Source organism: Nesoenas mayeri (genome assembly GCF_963082525.1).
Source record: "Nesoenas mayeri genome assembly, chromosome: 9".
NCBI lineage: Eukaryota > Metazoa > Chordata > Aves > Columbiformes > Columbidae > Nesoenas > Nesoenas mayeri.
Genome location: NC_137557.1, coordinates 21,640,883 through 21,649,036, shown reverse-complemented (window position 1 = coordinate 21,649,036; position 8,154 = coordinate 21,640,883). Strand labels below are relative to the sequence as shown.

At 61.9% G+C, this 8,154-nt stretch overlaps 1 protein-coding gene across 1 annotated transcript; it reads left to right on the top strand.

Moving 5' to 3' along the window:
* Positions 1-244: 244 nt before the first annotated feature.
* FOXL2 (forkhead box L2) lies at positions 245-1,162 on the top strand (the record flags this gene model as incomplete). Its single annotated transcript, XM_080349985.1, has 1 exon — positions 245-1,162. The coding sequence occupies one exon, from the start codon at positions 245-247 to the stop codon at positions 1,160-1,162; it is 918 nt and encodes a 305-aa protein (XP_080206111.1).
* Between the last annotated feature and the right edge of the window lie 6,992 nt (positions 1,163-8,154).

Below are 8,154 nucleotides of genomic sequence, written 5' to 3'. Positions count from 1 at the left end.
GAGCCCGGCCGCCGCGGCAGAGGGGAGCGGAGCCCGCGGGGGCAGGGACGCCGCCGCCGCCGCGCTGCACGGACCAGCGGCGCCACGAGAGGCGCCTCCCGATCTCCGTCCCGTTCCCAGCTTCGACCCCGGTCTCGGCGAGTGCGGGACGAGACAGCCGGCAGCACCGGGCTGCGCGCACCGGGCAGCGCTCCGCACCGCACGGGGCTGCGCTGCACGCCCGGGGCGGCGGACCCGGGGTACCATGATGAGCGGCTACCCGGACGGCGAGGAGGACACGGTGGCGCTGCTGGTTCATGACAACAGCGGCAGCAAGGAGCCGGAGCGGGGCAAGGAGGAGCTGAGCGGCGACAAGGGCCCCGAGAAGCCGGACCCCTCGCAGAAGCCCCCCTACTCCTACGTGGCCCTGATCGCCATGGCCATTCGGGAGAGCGCAGAGAAGAGGCTCACGCTGTCCGGGATCTACCAGTACATCATCAGCAAATTCCCTTTCTACGAGAAGAACAAGAAGGGCTGGCAGAACAGCATCCGCCACAACCTCAGCCTCAACGAGTGCTTCATCAAGGTGCCCCGGGAGGGTGGCGGGGAGCGCAAGGGTAACTACTGGACCCTGGACCCGGCCTGCGAGGACATGTTCGAGAAGGGCAACTATCGCAGGAGACGAAGGATGAAGCGGCCCTTCCGGCCGCCCCCGACCCATTTCCAGCCCGGCAAGACCCTCTTTAGCCCCGACAGCTACGGGTACCTCTCCCCGCCCAAGTACTTGCAGTCCACCTTCATGAACAACTCGTGGCCGCTGGCGCAGCCCCCCGCGCCTATGCCCTACACCTCCTGCCAGATGTCTGGCGGGAACGTCAGCCCCGTCAATGTGAAAGGACTCTCGGGCCCAGCGTCCTACGGCCCCTACTCGCGGGTGCAGAGCATGGCGCTGCCCAGCATGGTGAACTCCTACAACGGTATGGGCCACCACCACCACCCGCACGCCCACCATCCCCAGCAACTCAGCCCGGCCAGCCCCGCGCCGCCCGCGGCCCCGGCGGCGAACGGAGCCGGCCTCCAGTTCGCCTGCGCCCGCCAGCCCGCCGAGCTGTCCATGATGCACTGTTCCTACTGGGAGCACGACAGCAAACACAGCGCCCTGCACTCTCGCATAGACATCTAGGGAGGCTTCGGCCGGCTGCCGCCGCAGAAATGCCCATGCCTCGGCCCCGCTGCCCCTCTCCGATCCCGCCGCGTTCTCCTGTTCTCTCCTGTCTCTCCTCCTCCTCTCTAGCTGTGGACTTTACTCTCTTTGTGCCCTAACTGTTGCGGTGGGAAAATAGTAGCCCTTGTCTCCGTGTAGTGTATGAGCCGTCCTACGGTGAGAAGAAGGCAGTGTGAGTGCGGGGGCTTCCCCAGCGAGGCTGTGCCGGGCGCAGCGGTGGCCGGGCCACTGCCTCTACGCGAGCTCGGAGTTACCGTTCGCTTCTCTGCTCGTGTCTTTGTTTGTGAGAGGTTGCGGAGGGTGGAGGGAGCATATAATTAAAATTAGCCAGTTTAGCCCTCAAAATTTTGCTCTGTTATAATTCGACAGGGATCTTTTCGGGCTCAGCCTTGGAAAGAGTAAAGCGGAGCTTGTAAACAACGGAGGCATTTCCATGAGTGGTGGTGCGGGGCTGGCAAGGCCTAGACACTGCCGTGTCCCCGCGGTGCTCGTCCTCCTCTTCCTCTTCATTTTCTCTTTCTTCTTTCTCGGTCTGCAAAGCACTGCGTTTCTTCCGAGCTGTGGCTTTTCGTCAAAATAGTACTTATGTGGGGACTGCTGTAACAGCAGGAGATGTGCGATATTGCTGGTTATTAGAAACCAACAAACAAAATCCGCCAGGATCACTCGTGAAACGTTTCGACAGCGGTAAATATATTTTTTAAAGGAGACAATTTCCTCTAAGGTCTTAAAAGAAATTTTATACAGGTCTAAAAAAAATATTTTGATGTTATTGAAAAAAAAAAAAGACGGTTTCCTATAAATTGGAATATTTTCCCGTGTGCATATTATTATTAATAATGAAAGTTTAAACTATCTGTGTATTTTTTCCCCCCAAAACCTGGCCCAAAATGGATCTTCCAGTAGGTTCTGCTTTTGAATGCTTGCCCTTTTTCTTAAAACGTTTTGATCCTTCAATTTTACATAGATTAATGTGGGAAAAAAAATAGCGTTTATAATACAGGGGCCAGTTCATAGCGATTTTATAAATGTTTATGTAAGCTGATAGATGCTGTGGCATAGTACCATTTTGGGACCAACTTTTCTAGAGTGAACTAGCACTTTTATTGTACTTTCTAGCCTTGTAAAGTCTCCAATAAAACGCCTATCCTTCTTTCCATAATCGTTTTATTTCACTCCACTCCTCCGTGCTCGAGATCGAGCAGCGGCGGCAGAGAATGGGGCGGGCGCCGTGTGCTGGCGGCGGGCACCGCTCCCGGCCCCGTGTCTCGGCTGCGGGTTTGCACCGCTCTCCGCAGCCGCGCAACGCCTGCTCCCCTGCGGGAAATACGCCGTCTGTATTTGGGCAGTGTAGTGGCTCTGTTAAGCGCCGTGATGGGCCGCGCACCGGCGGGAAAGGTGCGGCAGGGCCGCCTCTCGACCGCTCCGACCGGCACTCCGGTGCTGGCTTGGTGGCCGCCGAGGAGGCGCGGGGACCGTTTCGTTGGCGGCGCGGGTGAGCCTGGGAGCGCCTCCGCTCCGGGGCGCGGGCATCCGCGAGCCCTTCGCCCGTGTGCCCGGCCCTCCCGGGGCACTGTCAGACAGCCCTCCGGGCTGTGCCCACCATAAACTCCTGCTCCGCTTTAGCTTGTTTGCTGCCTGCTCGGGGCTGCGGCGCTGGGCGACACGACGCAGCTCCGCGTCGCCTGGGGTCCGGTCCGGCTGCGCTGCGGCGGGGCCCGCGCCACATCTGAGCCTGTGCCGGGAGCCCCTGGTGGGTGTCGTTTTCCCTGCTGGGCCCGTGGCTCCGGCAGCGGAGCTCCCGAGGCCTGGGCCTCGCTTCAAAGCCTGCCCGCGCTCGCAGGCAGCGGCCCCGGAGCGGGCGTCCGGGGGCTCAGAAGGGAAGGAGACGGCGTGGTCACCGCCCGGTGCCGGCCCTTAGACGCTGACCTAGGCCAAGTCTGCTGTCCCGCGGGCGGGAGCGAAGATGAGGGTGTTCCTCTTGTTGTTGAGCCAGCAGCTCGCTCCCCTAGAGCAGGGGTGCCAGGGGCGAAACTTGGTACTGGGGGTGAGCACTTCCATCCCGCGACCGGGGTTCTGCGGCGGGGCCCACGGGAGACCTGACCCGCGAGCGCCGGGTGCAGACGGGCCCTTGTCTGACTGCCTGACACTCTCTTGCCAGGGCCTTCCGTAGGCTCCTTGCACGGAAGGACGCGGCAGCCTTCAGTTCGGTAGCAGAAATCCGTGGTGGAGACGCAGAGACAGCTCGCCTCTCTGCCGCGGCGCAGCTCGGCGGGCACGGCCAGTGGAGAAGGGCTCCTGGGCCACCCGCCGGGCCAGCCCGGCCTCGATGCGTGCTGGAGGCCCTGCTCTGCCCCTGGTCCCCAGAGCATGGTCCGAACGGGAGGGCTCTGGGAGCGGGGGTGCGACCGAGGGGCTCTGTTCACGAGCGGGCAAAGACGTAAGGCTGAGGTAAACGGGGTCGCTGCGAGGCGCCCGTGCCCTGGCCGCTCCGCGGTGTGCACAGAGGGCTGCGGGGCCGAGCTATTGCCCCGGGAGCTGGGAGGGAAGGAGCGACCCCAGCTCCTACACGAATACCGATGTAACGGGAGGTGAAAGGCCCGAGAGGGACGATGGGCAGCCCCGGGTTTACCAGTGCTCATGGGGCACGGCCTCGACTCACGCCTTTGCTACCCTTGGCTCTGCCGGCCGCTACCGGGAGTGGGGTCTCTGACCTGCCCGGGACCCTCAGGTGGGAGCTAACAGCGGAGCGGAAAGCCGGCATCGTTCATGCGTCTCGAGGAGTGCAGGGCAAACGTGGCGACCAGCCCAGGCAGCCCGGCAGCCGCCTTGTGGATTGTTGCCTTGCACTGGAGAGCTCAGGGCCTTTGCTACTTTTTGCTTATTTCATACGTACGACTAGTCCCTCTTGTTTCCTTCGGGGTACGTCGTGGCTATGGCGAATTCGCAAGGGAAACCCCTCCAGCCGCCGGCGGTTGGCACGGGGCGAAGGGAGGAAGGGAGCGCCGCCCTGCGCCACGCACAGCCCCGCCGGCGTCCCCCTAGGTCCCTTCCCGGGCTGCTCAATCTCTCGGGTTGCAAACTCCGTGGCAAACGCCCGGGAGCGGCTGGAGCCTCGTCGTCTTTACGTGAAACGATATCTGGCTGTACTTAGATGTAGGAGGGGGCGGCAGCAGCCCGGGACCGGGCAGGACCGTACGGACCTCGGGGTAACAGCGCGTCCCCAAGTCAGCCAGTGCCGCCGTCAGGCCTTTAGGATGTTTTCACGATCGTTTTCCGTATTTTATAAACAGAGGCTGCACTAAATGTAAACTCGTGTAGCTTATTAAACAGCCACCGTGTCCTGGGTAAGGCTGCTATCCCCTCCTTTTGCTCTGCCCTCTGAACCTCTCCGGCAGCCCCGGTGCAGACCGTTCCCCGTCTCGGACATGGAAGGACTGGGCTGGTGGGGCCCCGGGCTGCCTCCAGGCCGGCCAAGCCTCCGGCAGCGACGCCTCACTCTGCCCTTGGCCCTCCGCAGAGGAGATGGGAAATCAGAGCCAAAGCTCCACTGGCGTCTCGGGCCGGTCTGCCCGCGTTCGCCGGCCTCCATCGGACGGCGGCGTGCGGCAAGTCTGTCAGGAGCGGTCGGGCTTCCCGTTCAGATCCCGCTGGCCTGGGGAGGAGGGCGGCCTTCACATCCCTATTCGCTGGGCAGCAAGGACCGGGCTGGTGGGGTGCCGGGAAACCTCGCTGTGCGCTATCGAACATCCAGGCGTGGACACGTGGAGACCGAGCCTCCCGTGAGGGACTTTTCCCCCCGCGTCCCGACGTCCAGGCCACTGGGCAGCCTTGCTGCTGTGCCGTGGCACTTGGCATGGCAGCCACTGGGCGGGAGAAGGGGCCTGTAGCGGCCCCAGGTGCAAGCAACCCCATGGATACGAACGGGCTACCCACCGCGGTTCAGCGTTCCCTCGCCCTGGGCCGCCACGCCTTGTGGCTCCCTCCTGTCCCCAGGCAGCGCTGCCACCCGGCCCCGGCGGACCCTTACGAAAGCAAGCGGCCCAGCGCCGGTCTCTTGGCAAGAGTTGGGCTTGTGCGTTGTGTAAGGCCTTTCCCCGTTATATAAATGACAGCAGGAGGAACGCTCCGCGGAGCGCGATGCGATCCGCAGGACAGCACGGCGGCACAGAGTTTCGGGGCCGCCGCCAGCCATTGGGCTGCTCCGGGGGCCGGAGCCGGGACGCTCGAGGCCGCTCTCCCGGCTGAGCTGCCGTCGCTGCCCTCCCGGAGCGGCCCCAGGTTTATGCAATGCTGGCGAGAGATGAAAGCAGAAGAGCGAAGGCTGTTTTCTCCCCGCACGGAGCGGGTGTGGAAGCAGTGTGTGTTGGCCACTGCCGGAGCGGGAGCGCGCTGCCCGTACTCCTCGAGGGAAGAGAAGGGAAGGGTTTGCTCCCCGGGTCCCATCGCACCTCGGCTGCTCTAGTCCCCGGGCCAGTGCCGGGCCCGGGTCTGTTTCACGGCCGCAGTTTTTTTTATTCTCTCTAGTCCTTAGCGCAGCCCTCGAGCTCTGGCCGGACTGGGAGGGTGGCAGAGCCGTCGGCGCCGGGAGCGCTCCCCGCTGGCGCGGCACGGCACGGCACGGCTGCCTTCTGCCTGCGGCCCGGCGGGAGCACGGGGGCAGCTGCCCGACAACTGTGTGCTGAGGGATTCCAGGGGACCGGTCGCGCTCCGAGGCGTCCCGGCTCCTCTCGTCTTTCCCGAGGCGGGTGAGCGGTGGTGCCGGTGGCTGCGGTCAGGTCAGAGCCGTGGTCCGGGAGGAGACACACACAGGGCTCTCACCTTGCGCCCCCCTCCCGCCCCGGCCGGTGCGGCTGTTTAATACCGCCGGATTCCTGGTATTCTTGTCCGTGTTTTAAGTGGTGAAAAAGTCATTTCCAGTCCCATGGTCCGTGTTTCACCCTGAACTCATTGAAAAGAGAGTGCGGGGTCAGGACTGTTTATTATACAACCAATTAAAACAGGAAAATATGCAAAGGCTTCATTCAGCGAGATCCGGCTATTGTTAAGCCGAAAACGATATTTTTGTTTCAAAAATAAAAAAGTACATTTGTTACTTAAAAAATCTCCCCTTTCCATGTGTGACGGACGCGGCTCCTGGGCGCTCTTCTCGGCTGCCGTGCCCCGGTGCTCGGGAGCGCTGCGAGCTCCGGTGCCCCGGCACTGCCGGAGGGCGGCCCGACGGGACGGGCGGCGGGCAGCGACCGAGGACCCCTCCTTCCCCCTCGCTGAGGCTCGGCCTGCCCTGGGGGGTCCGGTCCTGCCCTCTGGCAGGGGAGGCCGGCCACCCTCAAATGCAGGGACCTAGCTCGGTACAAGCCAGCGTGCTGCTTTAGGGAGTAGAAGACGGTGAAAAAAAATACTGCGAGAACGAAAAAGCCAGACACTGTTGTGAGCAATGGCCAGGGCCGGGATAACCAGACTGAAGAGCCCCGAGATGCGCTGCAAAGCCCCGGGCGCAGCGCTGAGCCCCGTCAGCGGCGCAGGCAGCCCTGCGCACATCTGGGCGGCAAGGAGCTGGGAACAGAGTCGGGCCTCTGGCAGGGCGCCGAGGTCTGCGGTGTCTCTGCGCCTTCTCCATCCACCTATGCACACCCCTCCAAGAGCCCATCTTTGGGTCTGCGGGGTATCCCCGCGGCTTGGCAGGGCTCTCTGCTCTGCGGCCGTGTAACATCTGCCCCGCAGCGGGGACGCAGACCCGCGCAGGGCAGACGTGGGTGAGGGGGCTCCTCCCGGCGGGGCTTGACGCCCCTCGCTCCGCTGCCCGGGCCGGCACGGCACCGCCGCCTGCCCTAGGTAGCCCTCGGGGATGTGTTCAGCAGCGGGCTTGGGAAGCGCTCACCAAAACAATCGCTTAGGCTGGCCTGATCCAATGAGTTTATTTTAGTCCTTGAGCTGTATTGAAAACATTAGCTCTGCTTCTTGTGGTTGTTTACAGTATGTTGGTCTCAACATCACAGCCGCCCTTCTGGAAAAGTCTTACAGAATTCAGGCAGAGGGAAACCAACACAGAAGTGACTCAGAAAGCATGATAGCAAAGGATTAATGAAATCAGAGACAGGAAGGCGGAGGTAATCAATGAGTTTTCACTTATAGTTTACTTGGATGGACATATTTTTTCCTTTTTCTTTCTATATGTTTAGAAACCACACGTGGTTTTATTAACCAAACAACCAGCTGCATGATTTGGTGAACTGATGGGAGAGAATTCGTTCAAAATCAGCTGCATGTTGCCTGAAGCAGAATTCGGCTTTCGACAAATCCCCGTGCTTGTTGCCGCCTCAGCACACGGAGCCGGGCGGCGGGCACCGAAGCTGGGCTGCGCACCGGGGGAGCCCACCCGCTCCCCGCTGCGGGGAGGGGGAGTAGAGGAACATAGAGCACGGACACATCGGGCAGGGGAGCCTTGCTCTCCTTCAAGTTGCAGAGAGAGCGAATGTTGTGAGAAATCGATGAGGTGGGATGTGACGGGGAAGCACTGGCTGTCCCTGCTCTGCTCGGGGAGGGAGCACCCCCTACCCTCAAGTGCCGGGGACCTCGAGCGTGGTTTCCCCGGAGGGCGCAAGCGGACGCGGGCACCCGCCGGCCCCGCAGCCTGCCCGAGCCGGGAGCCGCCTCTGACAGCGGCGGAGGCTCCTGACCTCCCAGCAGGTCCCTGGAAATGCTACAGTTTTGCTGGCAGATGAATTGTTCACCTACCTTCGTTTAATGTATTTATCTCTCTCTAGCGAGATTTCACCACACAACGTAAATAGCTCATTCAGAGCAATTACATCCATGGACTATCACATTTCTCGTTTACACTGACTATTTCGATCAAATTAGGCAGCACGATGTGAGTGCCGGCACGGGAGTGGCGCAAGCCGCCCCAATCCGCAGTCTGGCCCTTGGGAGGGCATTTCACTGACAAC